Source organism: Heteronotia binoei, chromosome 1 (assembly GCF_032191835.1).
Source record: "Heteronotia binoei isolate CCM8104 ecotype False Entrance Well chromosome 1, APGP_CSIRO_Hbin_v1, whole genome shotgun sequence".
Lineage (NCBI taxonomy): Eukaryota > Metazoa > Chordata > Lepidosauria > Squamata > Gekkonidae > Heteronotia > Heteronotia binoei.
Genome location: NC_083223.1, coordinates 121,749,357 through 121,771,927, shown reverse-complemented (window position 1 = coordinate 121,771,927; position 22,571 = coordinate 121,749,357). Strand labels below are relative to the sequence as shown.

At 43.9% G+C, this 22,571-nt stretch overlaps 1 protein-coding gene across 1 annotated transcript in view; it reads left to right on the top strand.

The window, feature by feature from the left end:
• MAP3K5 (mitogen-activated protein kinase kinase kinase 5) overlaps window positions 1-22,571 on the top strand; it is a 208,598-nt gene that overhangs the window by 65,927 nt on the left and 120,100 nt on the right. Inside the window, exons 2-5 of the mRNA XM_060240022.1 lie at window positions 1,210-1,349; window positions 3,691-3,714; window positions 20,611-20,804; window positions 21,257-21,425. Of these exons, the coding sequence (XP_060096005.1) occupies window positions 1,210-1,349; window positions 3,691-3,714; window positions 20,611-20,804; window positions 21,257-21,425 (527 nt within the window). The remainder of the gene's footprint in view (window positions 1-1,209; window positions 1,350-3,690; window positions 3,715-20,610; window positions 20,805-21,256; window positions 21,426-22,571) is intronic.

Sequence of the window (22,571 nt, the reverse complement as noted above, 5' to 3'; positions counted from 1 at the left end):
ACTGCCTTTTTACTGAAATAACCAAGCTTGGTTGCTTTTTACTGAGAGAAGTAATGTTGGTTGCCTAGCAGCAGCCACTGCCTAGCAGTTTCCCCAGAGGGCCAATCCTTGTCTGTCCTGGGACCAGCAGTGGATGGAGAAGAGCAGAGTCAGCCAGTGTGATGCAAGAGCTGTTGAGTGATGGTTTGATGGGCTAAAGGTTGATGCACTGCAGTCCCACCCAGTCCTAACCAATGAGGGAGCTCATTTGCCAAGCCAAAACAGCGTTTGTATAGGGATTATGTTATAATGCTGTTGATGGTGAGAGCATGCCAGAACTCCTGGATGAGACCACACATAAAATCCATAACAAAATCCTTTGGGATCCTATATTTTTTTCAGTGTGCAAGTAAAATACAAAAAAATGTTTGTAGAAATCACACATTCTGTTTTGGGCTGCCTGAAATCTTTGTTGTTACTATATGAAAAGACAAGAAAGTTCCTCAGGGACAAGTAAGTTTTTCTGAAGGACAGCTTTCATACCACCACAGATCTTTCACTGCAGTGTGCAGCCACTAGGAATGCTAGTTACCTAGGGTTCACCTTCAGTTCATGCAGGATAACATTATGGCCCACTAAGTCTGTCCAACGTTCTACATAAACTGACTTGTGTATCCCAAGAATATGTTCCATGATTTTCTTGGAGTCTGTGCCAGACAATTCTCTGAAGGAAGAAAGTTTGAAAACCATTAAGTTTTAATGTCATTTTGAAACTGTGCAGAAATATTAATGGAGTCTGGCAAACAATTTTTTTACATTTTGTGAATAGCCTAAAATCTAATGGATCCATCAGTGACAAGTTACAATTGTGATATAGTGTTTTTGTGTTGTGTAAGCAATTGTAGTGCCACTTTAAAAAACAAACACACACCCATGAATACAAAATGTTACCTTAGAACTGGTCTTGGCTAATTTATTCAATCCATGTGCTGCAAGAGAAGTCACTAGCACAGAAGTATGCACTCAAGATTCAATTTTTATACTTTTAAAAAGGAGAAATCCCTATCTTCTAAGGAAGATCAGTGATCTTAAACAAAATCTGACTTTAAAGAAGAAGGCTAGATGTTTATTAGCTGCTGAGAGAAATTGCCAGCTTAATTCAAAATATCTGAGTGCTGGATTTTAACAACGTTAGAACAGGCTGGTTTATAATATTGTTTTCTCTTGTAGATATTGCAGTAGTGGAGATGAGTGATGCTTTCCGTCAGCCCTCTCTTTTTTATCATCTGGGAGTCAGAGAGAGCTTCAGCATGGCAAACAACATTGTTCTGTACTGTGACACAAACACAGATTCTCTACAGTCACTGAAGGTAATTGATCTCCATGTAGAACAAAAGTTTTACAAAAGAACATGTAGAACAAAAGAACCTAAGAGTCATTCCTTGTAATTCTCCATTGCACAGCAAGAGGTTCTGTACTCATATACTTCTTAGTATTGTTTATCATTATATTTTATCAACAGATAGCAAATGACTCAAATGATGCCCTATGTATGGGGTGCAAAATCTGACACAGAAGCATATTATTTTAGGATCCCTTAGCTCTTCCCACATTTGGTAATATTCAGACTTTGCATGCTTTTTGCTCCAGAAGAATCTTTTATTCCTGAAGTAGATTTTGGTCAAAGAAATATCCATAAGTGAAAATGTGACTGTCACTACATGAGCAAATCTTCCTAATTCTGTATATAAATACATGATATTTTTCTTATATCTTACCCCATCAGTATCAGAGCAGATCATTGCTCCCTCTAAGCTGTGAAGTCTTGTAAGCAACAATTCTACTTTGTGAGCTACTGGCATTAAAGCTATGAGTGAGCGATTTGGCTACTGTATAAATAAGTTTGTTCTGAGCTTCCTTCCTGAGCCAAGACAAATGTGTGAGCCAAACTGTGAGCTAGCTCACACTAACTCAGCTCAGAGGGGAACACTGGAACAAATCCTGCAAGTGTTTGGAAGCCTAGGTTTGGAAAAAAGGAATTTAAAATGAGCTCTAGAAGGCCTCACAAAATTAACAATATGGGAAGTAAAAGACGTGTTCAGCAAAGTACAAATTAAACAATGTGCCACCCATAACTTTTTATAGTTAAAGAGCTATGCTGTGTCAAAATTCAGTGCAAGAGATCAATAAGAGCCAATCCAATAAAGGCTATTTACTTAACTGAAAACATACAGTTTAACATTACAGATAATTGATGTGTTGATTAATAATCCATAACATTTCTACAGCCCAAATACTAATTGTTGTGAGTCCTTTATTATTTATTAGGAAGGGACACAGTAAGTCACACTTAAGCACCCTGCATGATTGTTTTAGTACACTGGCAGAAATCACCACATTGTTTGCACTTAGGTTACTGTTTGCCATTATCTTTCTTGGTTTGTAAACCATCTTTAAGAATGCTATAGTCCAATAGTGATCTTTTCCTGACAGTCCCTTCACATAATGGTTATTCTACCATCCCATCTACCCATCCAATATCTTAACAAAGATTTTTTCTGTTTTAAAGAGAAGTACTTACGTAGGTCCTGATCAAGCCACATATGGCTCAGAAGCCATAGATTGCAAACCCTGCTTTATGCTATAAGAACCAATTATCCTTCTATGCTGCTGTTGCTTTCAAACCAGCAAATAATCCTTATTTGTTTCCATGAAACACATTTCCCTTTGTTTCATTGCATTATTTGAAAAATTGTTCCATGTAAACTTGTTTCTTGAACTGGCAAAGTAGGCATCATTACTAGGAAGTAATTGGTTTCAGTTGGTTTAAAAGCTGTATATCTGTCTTTTTTTGTCAGCTTTCATCCTTGGGTTATTCTTTGCATATGTGGACTTCTAGTGGGCAAAGAAACAATAGACAAGCAAGAAACACTACAGCGAACAACTCCAAATAACATGAAACCCAAGAGATTCTGGTATAAGAACCCTGTAGGCTATTTGTGTGACAGGACAGCCCATCCAGTCTCTCTCAGGAAGGAAATAGTGCTTTGTTAATAGCACAATTCACTACTGTAATGTTATTATGGTTGGGAAATTTAGTCTTGATCACATTTTTCCAATCAAATTATATAAATTAGAGAAAGATAAGAGGACTATGAACCTTGGGGAAAGCAAGGATAGAGGGATAAGCAGGCAGGATAGAGGAATGTTTAATCTTGCTTGTACCTGCCAATTTTCTCCTGAAAATGCACCCACCAGGCTGCTTCCTCCTCACTGTTGTCCTTTGTATGTTGTACAAGTTCTTCTGCATCTTAGGCCTTAGCAGGTCCAGTGCAGCACAGTATATTTCATAGATATCTTGTAGGTTTACTTCAGGTTTGAAAATGTAAAGCTAGGAAAACAGAGGAGTGTTAGGCTGGGGAAGGCATGTGCAGGGGGATGGGCAGACTGTACAGAAGAAAGCTTAATCTTTCTGCCAATTTCTAGTTTCTGCCAATTTTCTTATGAAAATGTTCCCATTTAGCTGTTTTTTCCTCACTGTGCTAACTTTTAAATTCCAAGAGCTAAGAGGAGGGGATGGGGTGAGAATTGCTAATGTTTGGATCCATATGCAGTACCATTGAAATGAAGGTTGTAGGAGTAAGCCAATGTTCTTAACCAGCTAAGTTGTTTACAGCTGATTCTCACTCCTGTATATCTTTTTCTTTATAGGAAATTATTTGCCAGAAGAATAATGTAAGTATGTGTTTTTTTTTAAAAAAAGAATTACATGAAATAATGTACCAAGCAAATGGGTTTATTTCCTTGATACTTGTATGGAAATATTAATATTATTCTGCTACATTGCCTATGATATAGCTATTTCCTCCATTTCTGTTGTTGTTCAGTTCAAAATTATACACTCCCAGCAGCAAACCTTTGCATGTCATTTAATAAGCCTGTTGTTAAGGCTTACCCCCTCATATTGTCTTCACTACTTCTTAACACATGCCTTTTTGCTGTTTCTCTGTGTCATCTTTTTCTCCTTAACATGTCCAAGTTTTGTGGAGTCTCTTCTGTTGAGTCCCTCCCTTTCTCATTGTTCTCTTTATGCCCTCCCTTACTTGAGGAATATCAGATGTTGCTTTACTCCTACTTTTGCAAGCTGTGTACAGACAAATAAGCTTCCTGTTTTTACTAATGCCAGTGACTGACAGACCACATATGGCTCATAACATCCTGTCTCTAGTGCATAAGAGCCTACAAAGTGGCATCTGCAAGACAGGATGGAACTTGTCTATATCCATACTTGGCCAGTATTCTTATCTACTGTTCTCCAAATGCCATTGTCTGTAAGATGTGAAAGCCATAATCTCCGTTGTGAAAATACTTGGAAAGCCCAGTCAGTTGGAAGAAAACCCTCATACTGGGCTGCTCTTTCATTTGGGAGTAGTCCTCAATCCTGTCATAACTTATGTCCTTCTCTTTCCTGAAATACACGCCATGGCAAGTACTCTGGTGAGGTATCTGTGTCACAGCTTCAAGTCATGACTTTGATAATTAATCAAGGTCCTGAAGATGATGATTTCATGCCTCATCTCCCTGCCAGATGTAAGGTTCTACACTAGTCATTTCTGGAACCCTCTCCCCCGCCCCCAATTTCAAACTCAGATTACCATTGCCCCAATTTGTCCCACTAGTAAATGATCCTCTCTGTGGTGGAGCTCCTCCCATCACCAGATTTGGGAGCTCCAACCATTCTCAGCAGCAGTTACCGGGGGAGCCCACTGTGGCAAGTTGTAGCCCAAGGCCTTGTTTGGACATGGAAAAAGACAAAAGCATAATTCCCAGGGACCTTCTCTGGAATAAATTGGACATCATGGGTCTGGATAAACGCCTACTTTTTCTTATCCGTAAAATGTATTCCCTTAATAGCTGTCAAGTGTGGTATAACGGCCTAGGTGCGTTAACCCCAAAGATCGCTTCTAATCGGGGAGTCAAACAGGGCTGTATTCTAGCCCCATATCTGTTCAATTTATTCCTGAATGATCTGGCCCCCTCCCTAAATGCTATTGAAGGTCACTCCCCTAAACTTGGGCCATATGTTATCCCTTTATTGCTTTATGCTGACGATGCAGTTGCACTGTCACACTTGCAGAAGGGCCTCAAGCACCTGCTAGTCGCCTTTACTTCCTATTGCGAGACAAATTTCCTGTCTATAAACTATGCAAAATCCAAAATTAAAGTCCTGGAAACCACAAAACTGGTGCCTCAAAAGAAATAATATTGAACAGGTGAAATCTTTTAAATACTTGGGGGTCTTTTTCCAGTACAATCATAACTGGACAGTTCAACGCAAGCAAGTGGTCATTTCAGCAAGGTGTAGCTCGTCTGCAGTGGCTAGCTTCTTTTACAAGAAGGGCAACCAATTTGTCCCAGCTACCATTCATGTTTTTAATGCCAAAACAGTATCTCAGTTATTATATGGGATCCGCATTTGGATTTGCGCCTTCAATTCCCAACTTGAGCAAATTCAGGCAGCGTTTCTACGCCATATTTTGGGGGTCCCCAACTGTGTTAGCTATGCTTCAATGTGCCTAGAAACTGGAACCCATTTGACTGAGACCAGGATGTGGCTACTCACCATAAAGTTTTTGCTACGCCTACACTTTAGGGCAGACCCTGCTAGTTATATTCATATGATGCTAGCAGACTCCTTCATTTCCAAGTGGTATAGTCGGATCCAGAAGAAAATACATCCCGTAGGTGTCTCGCTGGACAACCTCTGTATGCTAAGTGAAATGCAGGCATTCAGGATCCTGAAACAGAGGATTGTAGATATTGAGAAACAGTCCCTTTGTTCCTCTGAACATAAAACTTGTTCCCCTTTAGCATTTGGTATCTTTCCGGCCAGCCGGTCTGCGCCCTGGAAAATCTTGATCAGGCACTACAGGCCGTGGCTGAGTGGCTCGGACTGAGTGGGCTGAGGCTAAATCCTGCGAAGACAGAGGTCCTTTGCTTGGGTCGCCGCGGGCCGGGAGGGGGAATCCCCCTACCAGTTTTTGATGGTGCGCCGCTGACAGCGGCGGACAGGGTCAGGAGCTTGGGGGTGCTATTGGAGCCTTCCCTAAAGATGGAGGCTCAGATAGCAGCCGCTGCCAAGTCCGCGTTTTTGCATCTTAGGCGGGCAAGGCAGTTGGCCCCCTTCCTGGAGCGCGACGACCTAGCAACAGTGATCCATGCTACGGTCACCTCGACGTGGGACTACTGCAATGCCCTCTACATGGGGCTGCCCCTGTCCCGAACTCAGAAATTGCAGCTGGTGCAGAATGCCGCGGCCCGGCTGTTATTGGGTCTCCCAAAGCGGGGACACATTCGGCCGGGTCTTCGGACCCTGCACTGGCTTCCAGTGATATACCGAGTCCGGTACAAGGTGCTGGTTATTACCTTTAAAGCCCTATATGGCCTGGGACCTGCCTACCTGAAGGACCGTCTCTCGCCACATGTTCCCCAGAGAGTACTGAGGTCGGGAACACAAAATCTCCTCACTATCCCTGGGCCAAAAGAAACCCGCTTGAAATCCACCAGAGAAAGGGCTTTCTCCGTTATGGCCCCTACATGGTGGAATCAGCTGCCGGAGGAGGTGAGGGCCCTGCGGGACCTTGTCCAGTTCCGCAGGGCCTGTAAGACGACCCTCTTCCAGCTAGCCTACACCTAGCTAAGATGAGAACTCAATGTAGCTTGCCAGACTTCTGTTTTATATGTTTTATATGTATTTGGAACGTTTACTGGTTTTTAAGGTTTTAACTGTTTAACTGTTTAATGGTTTATATATTTAAATATTGTTTAATTTTTATGTTGATCAATTGCTGGAAGCCGCCCTGAGCCACTTGTGGGAAGGGCGGGATACAAGTCATAGATAAATAAATAAAAAAAATAAAAAATTTCCAAATGATGGGCTTTCCCAGCTTACGTCACCCCAGTTACACCACTCTTTTATGTTAGGAAGACTTAATGTTTTACCCTCAGTGGTACTGTCTGGGAGGTTTGCCAACATATCTTATCAGGAAGGATTCTGCCCATGTAATGGAAGGCACCTCGAAATGGTCACCCATGTCTTACTTCACTATGATTTCTATGGGGAAGTGCGGGACTGTATAATCAAACCTATCCTGTCTAACCTTTATGGACTACCTGAGGCAAAGTTGGATCTTCTTCGTGGTCTCTGTGCAGTCCCACACATGGGTTTTCCCGTCAGGACGAACCCTACCTCGGAGATTTTAAAAGCTAGCCTAGGCGTTATTTTTGGCGCGCACTCCCTTCCGTCCTGGGGAGCAGGCATCCACTGCGCATGCCTGGAACGGGAGGGAGGCGCCCCACCCAGCCAGTTTCTTTCCAACCGTCGCCCGGGATAGTCTTACCTCGTTGCGCTCCTCTTTTACCTCAGATCCTAGCCTTCGCTTCTTCGTCGTTTCCTCTCTTTTATTCCATTTTCCTCTTTATATTCTTATACTCTTCAAAAAAAAGAAAAAAAAAAGAAAAAAAAATATCTTTCCTGCTTTTACCTCAGACCTCCCTTCCCCTACCCCCCCTCCCCCCCCGGGCGTATGGAAGGAAGGGATAGTAGAATAACCTTCAAAAGGTGTTCGCGTTGTAGGGCAAAAATCCCTACATCGGACGGACATTCACTTTGTTTATTTTGCCTGGGAGAAGCCCATAAAGTAGACGCCTGTGCGCATTGCCTTCAATTCGGCAAACAGGCGCGGAAAAACAGGGCCGCTAGACTGAGAAGTCATCTTATGGAGTCTGTGCTTCACCCTGAAATGTCGCAATCCTCTACTACAAGTAAGTCGCCTCCCCTTCTGTCTCCCCAAGGGGACGGCGCAAGGTCGGCAGCTTCAGTGGCCACTGTTCCCAGCAAGCATAAGCCCGGCGATGCCGCGAAAACCGGCGACGGCGCGAAGACGTCACAACAAACGGTCGCGCCTATTAAATTGAAAACTGGGAAGCACACCAAGAAACACAAGCACTCCGAGCCGAAGGGCCCGAAGGATTCGAGAAAACCTACCGACCCGAAGGAACCGAAAAAATCTACCGACCCGAAGGACTCGAAAAAACCTACCGCTCCGAACAAACCTTCGGAACAACACGAGTCTGACATACGTTGTGACCCGTCCACACCCGGATCCGATACCCAGGAAGCGGCCACTCCGCTTACGGACTCACCGCATCAGGAGACGAAGGAAGTTATCCCGGTTCCGTCCCGATCCCCTTCTTTGCAAGGATCCATACCAGACCCTTCGCTGGAGAAGATCCGAGACCCGCTGCAGTGGACTCAACAACACATCAACCCCAGATCCTTCCGCGATATGTCGAATCCCATCCAATATAGACACGATGCTCATCGCTACTTTGATACTCATCGATTCCCAGCCAGATCTCCGAGCATCGAGAGACATCGGTACCATCATACACGTTTCCCGGAGAGATCCCCTAGCAGGGGGAGGGACCGCTATCGCTACAACCCGAGATCTCGGTCTCCATCCATGTCCCCGAGAAGACGCTACTACACCTCGAGGTCTCCATCAATGGATTCCCATCAATGCTGCGGTTACCACCACTCTCGGTACCGTGCAGATCACCACAGGAACCAATCCAAGGAAGCAACTCCCGTCCAACGGAGTAAGCAGCCAACGAAACAGCCATCTCCGACTCCTTCCACTTCGACCTCTAAACCTAAGAACGCGAGTCCAACCAGACCGGACCCGCAAGCACCCGAACCTGACAACTCCGATGTCGAATCCGACGCGTCATCGGACTCGATGCAATCAATGTCCTCTCCTGGATCCCCAGCTTCAGATATTGCAAAGCCTGCAGATTTGTCACCATCCGACGGAGCCAAAACATATCTGGACTTGGTTGCAAACATGGCTTCTGCTCTTAATGTAAAGCTGACATCGGACGCGCCCAAGGTCACGGATGTAGTTCACGATTTGGTCCATTCGGACCTACCTGCCGGTTCCTTTCTGCCAATGCTTCCGGTGCATCTAGATGCCATTAAAGAAGCCTGGGACAAGCCGGCATCTATTCCTCCCACGTCAAAGCGCATCGAATCCCTATACAAGATCCAAGCTACGGAGTCGAAGTTTCTTTTCAGTCACCCGGCTCCGAACTCGATGATAGTCCACTCTTCCTCCAAATCGAAGCAGACTCGTCATCCTGTACCCCCGGAGAAGGAGGGCAGGAAATTAGACACACTGGGAAGGAAGATGTATTCCATCTCCACAGCAAACGCCAAAATCAACAATTATTTGGCATATTTTGCTGCTTACTCCCACAATCTGTCCTCCCAACTGGGCACGCTTGTCTCGGCTCTACCAGAACCTGCTCAAAAACAGGCATGCACATTATTACAGGAGCTCAATAGAGTCTCCAAACAACAGATAAATACCATTCGTCACTCCGTGGGATGCACCTCCAAGGCGATGGCTGCCTCCATTGCCTTGAGAAGGCACGCCTGGCTTCGCTCCTCTTCCCTACAACCCGACATTAAATTCAAAATCGAAGATCTCCCTTTCGACGGCCAAGGCCTTTTTAATGCCACGACAGACGACATACTCACCACAGTCGACGACAGCCGCAAACGGGCAAAAAGACTTGGTGTGATCCAACAGCAACAGCAGGGCTACAAAGCCAGACCATGGAAGCCAATGCCATTCAAACGCTCCAGGTCCCCTCGACAATCGGAATACTGGAAGCGTAAGGCTCCACCGTCTAAGCAACCTTTCAACCAGCGGCAGCAAAGACCACAACAACCTAAAAAGACTGCAACTGCATCCAAGCAGTCTCTTTGACTCTCCACCTCTGCCACCTCACAACACTTCCAGACTCCTACCGTTCTACGAGAACTGGAAGTTAATTACCACAGACAAATGGGTCCTGAATATCATTTTAAGAGGTTATTCAATAGAGTTTCATTCTCCCCCTGCAAGACACCACTTTGTTGCAACCCCTCCATCCCCTCCCCTCCAAGAAGAGATCATCACTCTTATGGCCAAGGCGGCCATAGAACCTGTCCCAGATCAGTACCATCGGACAGGCTTCTACTCCCGGTACTTTCTAGTCCCCAAGAGGGATGGAGGTCAGCGCCCGATTTTGGACCTCAGGGCTCTCAACAAGTTCATCCACCACAGAAAATTCAGGATGGTCACCCTCCAATCCATCTTGCCCCTAATCCCTCAAAATGCTTGGATGGCGCTGGTAGACTTACAGGATGCCTATTTTCACCTAACAATCCATCAAGGCCACAGAAAGTTCCTGAGATTTGCCGTGGGAAACAGACATTATCAGTTTCGAGCGCTTCCGTTCGGACTCTCCACAGCACCCAGGACTTTTACAAAGTGTATGGCGGTGGTCGCTGCATACCTCAGACAGCGCGGAATTGCAACTTACCCATACATAGACGATTGGCTCCTTGTGGGGCCTTCAAGGCCACAACTGGAAAAAGACATTGCTATAACCCTTGCACTCTTAGCAGACCTGGGTCTCCAAGTCAACCAGCAAAAATCGAATTTAATCCCCTCACAGGACATTCAATTCATAGGGGCTCGCCTCTGCACCACGGACCACAGGGCGTACCTCCCAACAGACAGAATAGCCTCTATTCACACACTAGCCACAGAAATCATGCAACAGCCAAAACAGACAGCTTTCACCATTCAACGCATGTTAGGACTCATGGCAGCGACAACGGCGGTTCTACCACATGCAAGACTCCGTATGAGGCCCCTACAAATCTGGTTTGTTCGTGCATATCGTCCCCAACGCCAATCTCAACAAACCCTCCTAACTGTCCCAAACAACATCCTTCCCTCTCTGGGATGGTGGACAGTTCGAAATCATTTGCTGACAGGCATGCCATTCTTAAGACCAAGCCCGTCAGCGGTAGTCACAACAGATGCATCAAGGTGGGGCTGGGGAGCCCATCTAAACACCCTCTCAGTCCAGGGGCAATGGACGCCATACGAACAGTCGCTCCATATCAACTGCCTGGAGCTCTTAGCCGTCCACAGAGCTCTGAAATCATTCCTGCCAACTCTTCACGGCCGTCACGTTCAAATAGCGTCCGACAACGTGGCGACTGTGTTCTATATAAACAGGCAAGGAGGGACTGCATCTACCCGTCTTTGCAAGCGAGCAATGCACCTCTGGCACTGGAGTATCGCGCATCAGATCCATCTCACTGCAGTACATCTCCCCGGTGCCCAGAACACACAAGCGGACACATTGAGCAGGTACCTCATCAACGACCACGAGTGGTCACTCCACAGGCAATACCTTCTACCAGTGTTCCAGAAATTCGGAACACCATCAATAGATGTGTTTGCTGCACCAGACAATGCACAATGTGCTCTCTTTTTTATGAGAGGTCCGCCCTCACCACAATCTGCAGGGGATGCCTTCATTCAGAGATGGACAGGTCCATTACATTTCCTCTTCCCACCGTTTCCACTGATAACACGATCAATACAGAAAATTCAACTGGACAATACAAATTGTATTCTAATCACACCGTGGTGGCCTCGCCAACCATGGTTCACAACGCTCCTTTTCCTATCGGACAATACTTACCATCACTTCCCCCGGGCCAAGAATCTCCTCTCGCAACAGAACGGCAGGGTTCTTCATCACGACCCGGACAGACTCCGCTTGACAGCTTGGAGGATACTTTCTCAGAATTCCCTGAGGGAGTGAGAAACGTCCTATTAAATGCACGAAAACCATCAACGAGAAAGTCATATTCCATGAAATGGAAAAGATTTTCCATCTACGCAACCAAGCATAACTTTAAACCTTTGTCTGCCTCTATGCCTCAAATCTTGGCCTATACATTGTCATTATCTGAAAAGGGGCTAACTCATTCGTCTTTAAAGGTGCACCTGGCAGCAATCTCAGCTTTTCACCCTCACATACAAGGACGGTCTGTATTCTCACACCCCGCTGCGAAATCCTTCTTGAAAGGAATTTTACACCTGCATCCACCATCACGACAACTGTACCCCAGTTGGAGTTTATCTCTAGTATTAAGCCAGCTAATGAAACCACCTTTTGAACCCATGGCTTCAATCCCTTTGCATCTCCTCTCGTGGAAAACGGCGCTGCTAGTCGCACTTACCTCCGCTAAAAGAGCCAGCGATATTTGTGCGTTTAGAGCAGACACGCCTTACACCATTTTTCATCACGATAGGGTAGTGTTACGACCAGATCCTACCTTCTTGCCTAAGGTAGTATCCACGTTTCACCTCCACAGGGTCACAACTCTACCCGCTTTCTTTCAACGTCCTACGGATAAGGGCCAAGAAGCCCTACACTGCCTAGATGTTAGACGGGCACTCGCCTATTACATAGATAGAACAGCATCATTCAGGAAGGACTCCAGACTCTTTGTGGCCTATGGACGGCACAATAAAGGACAAAAGATATCTCCTCAGAGACTTTCGAAATGGTTGGTTGCTGCTATAAAGCTGTGTTACAGACTAGCAAAGCAGCCGGTTCCAACTACACTACGAGCTCACTCTACAAGAGCTTTGTCAACATCATCTGCCTTAGCCAGAGGGGTCTCCATGGAAGACGTCTGCGCTGCCGCCGCCTGGTCTTCCACCTCGACCTTTGCTATGCACTACGCTCTGGACGTTCGTGCTAGGCAAGATGCCTCCTTTGGACAGGCAGTACTCCGCTCTATCTTCGACTAAGATACGATCTGGATCCGGTAAGTACCAACTTACCTTGGAGTCCACTACTTGCTTGACTGATTTGCATTAACATTGCATTAATTTTTCTCTCCTACTCTAGTGCCAGCACCCACCACCGTGCAGTTCAGCTTATCAGTCACCCATGTGTGGGACTGCACAGAGACCACGAAGAAGATAAACAGGTTACTCACCTGTAATTGATGATCTTCGAGTGGTCATCTGTGCAGTCACACACGCCCGCCCAACCATCCCCGCTGCTGGCTACTGGTACTCTGCAACCGCTCATCTACTATATCGGCGGCGGGGAAAGAAACTGGCTGGGTCGGGCGCCTCCCTCCCGTTCCAGGCATGCGCAGTGGATGCCTGCTCCCCAGGACGGAAGGGAGTGCGCGCCAAAAATAACGCCTAGGCTAGCTTTTAAAATCTCCGAGGTAGGGTTCGTCCTGACGGGAAAACCCATGTGTGTGACTGCACAGATGACCACTCGAAGATCATCAATTACAGGTGAGTAACCTGTTTTTTTCTTTCTACTATCTGACCAATGTTCCCATACCACTAGCCTAGTTGCAAAGTACCTTTTGACTGTCATAACAATCAGGGAGCAAAAGACTAGCTTCCCTTCTTAATGCTTGACTAGTTTTTATAACTGAAACTCTGTGTAAATTTGCCATGCTGTACTTTTTACTTCTATGCCAATAAAGGTATTTGGATTGGATTGGATTAGACTGGACAAAAGCATAAACTTCCTGGAGCAACAAATTAGCAACCTGGTGCTCCTTCATTGTGCACCTCTAATCAGGACCAGCAGTGTTCTAATGAGCACAGACTACATGACAGCAAAAGTCCATGTAAACAGAGATGGGAACATTTACTCCTAGTCAGTAAGGTGGGCTTTGAACGGACCTTTAGTTACAAAGCTGTATTCTCTTGATGAAACATAAAGGTTGTCTTGGGTTTCTTGGGATTCAGGGGTGTGGTGTTGGATAGGAATGGGAATGGCTGAGCAAGTTTTGGGGAATAGTACAAGAACTGCCAGCAGGCTGCTTTAAACTAGTGCACAAAACTATCTTGATTGGCCTGAGAAGGCATTAAGCTAATCCTGGTTTTTAGTGTTTGTTATACTTTTATATGTCAGTCTATTTTTTTTAGGTGTTTCTCCTCTTTGGGGGATTGGGCTTGTATTGCTGTTTGCTTTCTGTACATCTGTTGTATGTTTGTGTGCATTTACTTTTGGAATGGCAGGATAAACATTACTAAATAAATACAGGATTTGGAAAGTGGTGAAAATTGCAGCAAGTGAGTAATGGGAAAGAGGCATGTAGCTGCAATAAAAATTATTCTTCAGTCTGTGAGAATCACTGTCTCTCTCTGTCATTAAGGCTGGGGAATGGTCTCCTTCAAAGCTAGCTTTGAACTGCATGAAGGTATTAGCTTAGCTCTTGAAAGCTTGTGGATTGTCTCTTTCGGTTGATGTCTTGCTTATATCATTTTTATGTTTCTATACACACATCATGGACAGTTGCAGTCATGTAGAGGAAATTGTGGTGGAGTTTGGCAGGGTATTTTTTATTTCTCTTTTCTTCTACGGCTACATCACAAATGTATTAGGAACAGGAAATGTGTTAGAAAGCGATTATATTTTAAACAGGAGTCTGTAGGATGTAGTGAACTTTTTACAATGCTATTAAAAGCAACGAGAAATTTTAACTAAATGTACTGGGTCTCACAGGAAGAAAAAGTCAGTTTTACTGATATTCTCTCTCTAGATGCCTGCCACATTATTTGTGTAAGAACTAGTGTCTACATCCGTATTCCCATAGTTTCTCTGACATTGCTTCTAAAGCCTTCCTGACTCAAACTGTTCAAATTTTAGACAACAGACAACTTTAAGTTCATTTTTCTGCTGTTGAATAAAATTGTGCTGATATATGCCTGCTTCAGCTTCTCTCTATAAGAGTTATCCATAAAAGATACTTCACATATTTTGTGGCAGTCCTATTTGTTCATGTGTTTGATTTTTATCCGTTCCATTCTGTAAGGTTTTAGGATGATATGAGTGATAAGCCCCCTGTTTTTATCTTCACAACCCTCCTATGAGATGTTAGGCTGTAAGAGAGATTCAGCTTCATAGAGTGGGATTTGAACTTAGATCTCCCTGGCCACAACCACTGTACCACACTAGTATAATGTAGGGGCTAAACCAATGTTACATGAGTTTCCCATAACAGACATATGGATTCAGGTGGGTAGCCATATTAGTCTGAAGCAGCAGAACAAAGTTTGAGTCCAGTGGCACCTTGAAGACCAACAAAATTTTATTCAAGGTATAAGCATTTGTGTGCAAGCGCACTTCTTCAGATGCAGAGTATTTGTTGGTCTTAAGGGTGCCACTGGACTCAGACATATGAAGAGTGAAAGATAAATATGATGAAGACTTGTGGTTGATCAGGACACTTTAGTGCATATGCACCAAATATTCAGAAATGTTTGTCTACCTCCACACAAATTTATATGCTGGTTGTCTTTCATTAGGAAAATGTATTTTTGTCTTATTGGAAATGATAGTGGGTTGGATCCTGACAGCTGGGGAGGAAACAAGGAGGAGAGAGTAGTCCAGGTTTACCTAATCTTTCCCCTTTTCTATCCCATCCCTTTTTTTGCCATGCAGCCATGGTGGTATCTGGCTGAGTGATAAAAGAGGGACAGGGTAAAAAAGAGTAATCTGTACATAACTGTGCAGGTTTCCAAGCTTTGAAATATACTTTTTTTTGCCATGAGTGTATAAATCTTCTGTATATGGCCCCTTATTTCAGCCAAATTGTTTTCCTATCAGAAAAACAAATATTCTAGGAAATGGAGAATATTCTCATTGGATTTGGGAAGTTAAACAGTGTTGGCCCTGACTAGTATATGGATGGGAGACTTCTAAGGAATACCAGGGTCATGACATGGAGGCAGGCAATGACAAACCCCCTCTGAATGTCTCTTGCCTTGAAAACCCTACAGGGTCTCCATAAATCAGCTGTGACTTGATGGCAGTTTCCACCACTACCCATATCCTATTCTACATGGGCTAGTTCTACCTTCCTCTCCCAATCTTTCGCTCCATGAAATTGGTATGAAGTGAATTTTTTCTGTTGTTTTTGTCATAATGATTATTTTTTGTATGAATGGTGCATTCACTATGCATTCATTATGCTTTCTGGTGTCCTCAAAGTTAGACTCAGGATTTTACATTGACAGCCATAGCTACAGGGCAAGTGTATCAATTCCAAAAGAATTGTGAGAATTGAGCCTGTGATGACAGATAAAAATGCATCTAAAGGAAAGGAATATTGATAACCTTATGATCTTATAGATATTTTTCAGGCCCTGTTCAGTTGCTTATGATTTTTTTTTTTGTAAATATAAAGTTCCTGCTTTATATCTGGAGTCGTTACAACATTAATGTGTGTTTTCTTTATTTGGTTTCTAAAAATTATATGCAGTTTTTACCATCTCGGGGGGAAGGGGAACCAAGTACTATCAGTAATACCTCTGATGCAATATGGTTTGTTACAGATGTTGTCTTTATTTATTTATATTAATTTCTAGTCTGCCCTATCCTATGAGTCGGCTCAGAGCAGATCACAACAGACAAACAATAAGCAATAAAATTAGAAGTAAATAAACAATTAAAACAATAAAATTACTCCATTTCAGATGGAAGACAACTAATCAGGCCATAGTGCAAACAGAGCTGGAACCAATGATGTTCCAGTAGGCTGGAATGCTGTGTTAGGGAGGCCAGACTTGATGTACTATGGACATCCGCTGCCTCACTCGAAGGCCTGGTGATACAGGCCCTATGAAAAGGTAGTAAGTCAGGTGGGGTCCTAATCTCCAACGGAAGCATGTTCCACCAGGAGGAGCCAGGGCAGAAAAAGTCCTGACTCTAGTCGAGGCAAGATGGACGTCCTTTGGGCAGGGGACAACCAGCAGATGGTGTTTAGCTGAACATAAAGTCCTTCGGGGCAAATATGGGGAGAGACAATGCAAGTTCTGGAGATAAAAGCACTAATCCATCATCCTTCTCATCATTGTTTTAGTAATTTCCCTATCAAGCTAACCAAGAATAACTAATGTACAACAAGATGAATACTGGAGAAGATGGCAATATTAAATTATAATGCAATATTGGCAGGATCTATGATGAACATTTTAAAGTTTTTCCAGAGCTGGCAGGATCTTTGTGGCCAAGGAGAGTTAACATAGTTATTATAAAAGGGCTTGCTTTTTGGAAGTCATATCCACTAGAAGGTGAGTCCCAGACATGGCTTTAGCCTCCTGGTTGTACAAAGTGCATCTACCAGCTAAGAGGAAAGGGTGGGATTACTTCCATCACCCACCCTGCTATTCCTTGAAAAACTGAAGATTTGCTATTTAGCTGAGATAGAACAGAACTGGGCTGTTATAATTAATAAAATTATGCAGGTTATTCAAGTTTTGAGGCAGTGATAGTGTTCACACTCACTCCCATGCAAGGTTGCTTTCACTCTCACTTTTCTCCCCCCCCCCCCACCTAAAGCTAGGGGTTTAAATACTTCTGCCATTACACATATCATTTTGCATAATTTTTGGTCCAGCGTTTTCTGGATTTCATCACATAATTCAAGTCCCTGCACTAACCATCCTTTTTTCTGTCTTTGCCTGGCCGGCTTGTGACAATATGTCCCACTGAGGGCTAGAAAATGGAGAATTTCTTTCCCAGTTTTTCCTCTAAACAGATCATAATCTATCCCACCTCTATGCCAGATATTTATTAGTATAAAATGATGCACCTGGTATTTAGCATTGCTAATAAAATTGCCATTTACGCTGCATGCAATATTTCAATAACACAAGCTAGATCTCTTTTGAGATTTTCTTGGAATACTTATTTCCACAGTATAACAAGCTATCCCTGTAGTATAATACTGTGAAATAAAGCTTGCAGTGTTTGAACCATTCATGCAAAAATGAAGTTTCAAGCACACTTTCTGAAACATTAGCTGTGCTCCTTCAATAACATAAACTTATCACTTACATTTACAACATTCACTTAGTTTTCAGTGCAAGCTTTCAGTATAGCAATGAGTTTATCACCAGAATCTGTGTTTTTAAGTGGTAAAGCTTCCTCTCCCAAGAACATATTCAGTGCAGCTCACAAATTAAGCATGATAAAATCATAAAATCAGCCAGAGTATAAAAACATTAAGCATAAAAGGATAAAATAGCATAAAAGGATCCTCATCAAACATATCATCAAACAAGGTTAAAACGGGTTTTAAAAATCAACCCTCTTAGTTTAAAGTCTAGATAAAAAGAAATGTTTTGGACCGGCAGCTAAAGGGTAGTGGTCAGGTAAGCTTCAAGGGGGAGGGGATCCCATAGGCAACTGTGATATGTCATAAGAAATATATTTAATATGAAAATTACATATAACGTAGGGAACCACAAGAGACATCTTATTTCTACCTCCCCTACTATTTCTTCTTTCCCTTTCCAGAAAGTGCCCAGAGCCTCTCCCCCTGCCCCTGGCTTACTTCTCCTTCTAGGTGGGGCTTGGAGATCTCTTGGAATCACAGCAGATCTCCCAACTTCAGAGATCAGTTCCCCTTAGAGTTTCCAGCTCCAGGTTGGGAAATTCATGGATATTTGGGTGTGGAGCCTTGGGAGGGCAGAGTTTGGAGAGGGAAGAAACCTCAGCAGGGCATAATGCCATAGAGTCCACCCTCCAATGTAGCCATTTTCTCCAAGGAAACTGATATCTGTCATCCAGTTGTAATTCTGCATGCTCTCCAGCCCCCACCTGGAGGTTGGCAACTCTAGTTCTCCTTAGGCTTGCCAATCCCCAGGTCCCAGCGGGGTTCTTTCGCTTTCCCAGGCTACTTCCCGCCCCCAGTCAGCTGGCCGGTGGGGAGAAGCCCCGCCCCCAGAGGGCCATGTGCATTTCCAGCTCTGGAGGCTTTAGTCTCCGATTGGAAAGGCTTCCTCTTGGGATGGGGTGTCTGTGTTACTTTGAAGAAGTTGGCAGCAACTCATGAGTAGAGAGGCCAATCCTCCTTCAGTCGCCAGAAATGGGTAGAGGGGGGGAGGGAGGGAAACGTCTGCTGAGCACTTCATTATTCCCTGTGTGGAGATCAATTCTCATAGGGTATAATGGGGAATTAATCTGGAGGTTTCAGGGGCTCTGGGGGAGCTGTTTTTTGAGGTAGAGGCACCAAAGTTTCAGTATAGTATCTAGTGTCTTCCCCCAAAGTACCCCCCAAGTTTCAAAACGATTGGACCAGGGGGTCCAATTCTATGAGCCCCAAAAGAAGGTGCCCCTATCCTTCATTATTTCCTATGGAAGGAAGACATTTAAAAAGGTGTGCTGTCCCTTTAAATGTGATGGCCAGAACTCCCTTGGAGTTCAATTATGCTTGTCACACCCTTGTTCCTGGCTCCGCCCCAGTGTCTCCTGGCTCCACCCCCAAAGTCCCCAGATATTTCTTGAATTGGACTTGGCAACCCTAGTTCCCCTGGAGGAAATGGCTGCTTTGGAGACCATGGTATTATATAAATCAGAAGTCCCTCCCTTCCTCAAACTCCACCCCAAGGCTCTACCCCCCCAGATCTCTAGGATTTCCTAAGCTGGAGTTAGCAGCCCTATCTTCTTCCCACTCAACTACTGTCAACCTACCTTTATCTGTCCCTCTTTCTCTGCCCCCCAAGCAGCCTCTGCCTAGGAAGACTGTGGCCCAGTTGTGTGGCGCCAGCCATTGGACCAGACCCACTTGCATGGTAGGCCACCCTGAAAGATTTGTGGAGTGGCATCTCACTTTCGCCTGCACCTCCCTCCCCACACTATTTCCTCTTTTCCTGGCAAGTTCCATATCCTTCCCCTGCTTCATTCTGTCCTTCTCAGCCATTCAGCAACCTAAATTTGCCTCCCATCTTTAGTTATAATTATTATTCATTTACACCCCAACTTTCTTCACAGTAGGAATCAAAGCAGCTTACATTATTCTCCTCTCCTGTTTTTATAATCACAACAACCCTGTGAGGTAGGTTAGGTCCAAAATCAGCCAGTGAGCTTCCACAGCAAGAACAGGATTCAAACCTGGGTCTCCCAGACCCTACTCTGAAGCTTTAGCTGCTAAACCACATTGGCTTTCATTGGGTGGCTTCTGTTGAACAGTAGGAAGTAATGATGCCTAACTGAGTCATGCAAGTTGGGCGGTATCAAGTCACCCAGAGGTTGCTTTCAGGCCTAGGGCTGTTAGCCTCCAGGGGGGCCTGGAGATCTACCAAAATTAAACCTGAACCCCAGATAACAGAAATCTGTCCCTCCGAAGAAAGTGACTGCTTTTGGGGGTGGACTCTATGACAGCTGAGGCTTCTGCCCTCAGACTCCACCACAATATCTCCAGAAATTTTCCAACCTGTAGCTGGCACCCCTAGTCAGGCCTAGCCCCAGTGGGTCCTCCCTTAAATGCCAAGATAGGTCCAGAAAGGCCCCCCCCCCCGCCTTATTCTCAAATAAACCCCACTTGGAATACGGTGGTTGCCTAGCAAGGCACTGAGGAAATCACTTATTTAAAGCTACAACGTGTGCCCCTGTTATCATTTGTGGGTGTTTTAAAAAAATATTTATTTTTTTGTTTTAGATTTCACATTGTTTTCTGAAAAACTGGGGCTTTTTCCAGGTTTGTAGAAATTGTTCACAGCTCCCATCACCAAATTTGAGTATCCAGAGATCCGTCTGACTTCGCTATTAGTATATAGATATATTCTATTGAAAACAATTTTATCTTCAGGACATTTATTTCCTTAAGCTATAATTTATTATTATATTTATAATTCCATTTAATTGCCTATATCTCTTCCATTTCTCCAGATGTGCACTGGGAACTACATATTTGTTCCATATATGATAACTCCGCATAACAAAGTATACTGCTGTGACAGCAGTTTCATGAAGGGGTTGACTGAGCTGATGCAACCCAGCTTTGAATTATTGCTTGGGCCAATATGCTTACCCTTGGTGGATCGCTTTATTCAACTTTTGAAAGTGGCACAGGCCAGCTCAAGGTAAGGACACTTGGGTTCGCATGACCAAGGCCGGTCATAAAGGGGACAATTTTATGTGTGTTCCAGCACTGAAACTTTTCATTCCAGTTATTGAGCTGTCTGCCATAAATGAACAAGTATTATAGCACTTGTTCATTTATCAGTATTGTTAGAGCTTTCCACAATTCATGATTCTTAAAAAATTCCCTCTGACACTGAGAGGATGAGGAGCATTGTGTGATTTTCTCATGCCTAAATTAACCAGATCACAAATTCTTATATTTACTTAATTCATCACATGATATGTTCTGTGCCATTTCTGAAACCGTCTGTTTAGCAGTTAACATTTGTAATTGTACCAGAATGACTGATCTGCATCTATACCCCAAAAGAGTAGTTGCTATAGAAGCAACTATCCAAGTGGGAGTTAGCCATTATTAATGCTTAAATTGTTTCTTTTCTTTTTATTTTAGCCAGTACTTCAGGGAGTCAGTTTTGAATGATATTAGAAAAGCTCGTGATTTGTACACAGGGAAAGAGCTAGCTGCAGAATTGGCAAGGATACGACAAAGGGTGGATAACATTGAGCTTCTGTCTGCAGACATTGTGATAAACTTGTTGTTATCATACAGAGATATTCAGGTAGGAATCTGAATTTAAGTGGATTATTTCTGTCTCTCTTTGGAGGGATATTTTTGTATTTTTATATATGCAAGTGAGTGTGTGTGCAGCTGGAAGTCATGGTGACCTCTGGTAACTGACCCCTACTGGGGGCCTGGAGGATATTCAGAGAGATGGCTGAATAAAGCCTGCCTCTTTTCCCAACTGCTGGTATTCCAAGGAGGTCTCCATTCTGAGTACTTGTCAGAGTCGACCCTGCTTAGCTTCTGAGATCTGACGAGATCAGGCTTGCCTGGGCTATCCAGATCAGGTATTTCTGTCTCTTTTAATTATCTTCATTTCATTAATATATTGCAGGAAGTAATGTACTATACCTGATCCAGGCACCATTTCAGAAAATTTTCAGAGTTAATGCTTGGATGGTAATAGGTCTGGGCTAGCTGCTACTTCCAGTATAAAGAAAAAAGTAATGAATAATGTAAGCTCTAGGTTAAATAGTTCACTGACAGTGGTGTCTCATTGTAGGGTGAGGAACACAGTTGTTTAACAATGGAACTTTGTTACAACTTAGCTTTGCTTGGAGAAGTAATTTAAAGATACAAATGCCCTCTCCAAGCTGGCTGATGGGTACTTGGGGGCTTTGAGAGCCAAGCTACGGTTTGGCCACCCCTAGGCTGGATGGAAATAAAGTACTTGCCAGTCATCCAAGACAGGTTCTTAACAATAGGTACCTTGGTGCTCTCTTGTGCTTGGCTGACATTTTATTTCCACTGTATGTATGGCTAGTCTATGTATGGCTAGTTTTAAAGAGATTGTGCTTTCAAAAATGAGGGAGGAACCCTAGTGGTTATTTTCCCTTGTTAATGCTTCAGAGGTACATGGTTCCAATGGAGGGGGGCCTCCTGGATGGTTTCTTCCCAATGGGGGAGGGTGTGTTCTGGCCACCACTTCGACCTGCATGTAGTGGCTGATGGATCTTCATTTGTATCTGACAAAATAAGCTTTGACTCACAAAAGCTTACACCTGGGGGGGTGGGAATTGGTGTTTAATTGGTGTTTAAGGTGCTACTGAACTCTTGTTTTTAATTCTGCTACCCAAACACAGCTACCCAAATGAAACTGTATTCTTATAAAAAGGATTTGCCTGTTTGTTTTTTAAACTTCATA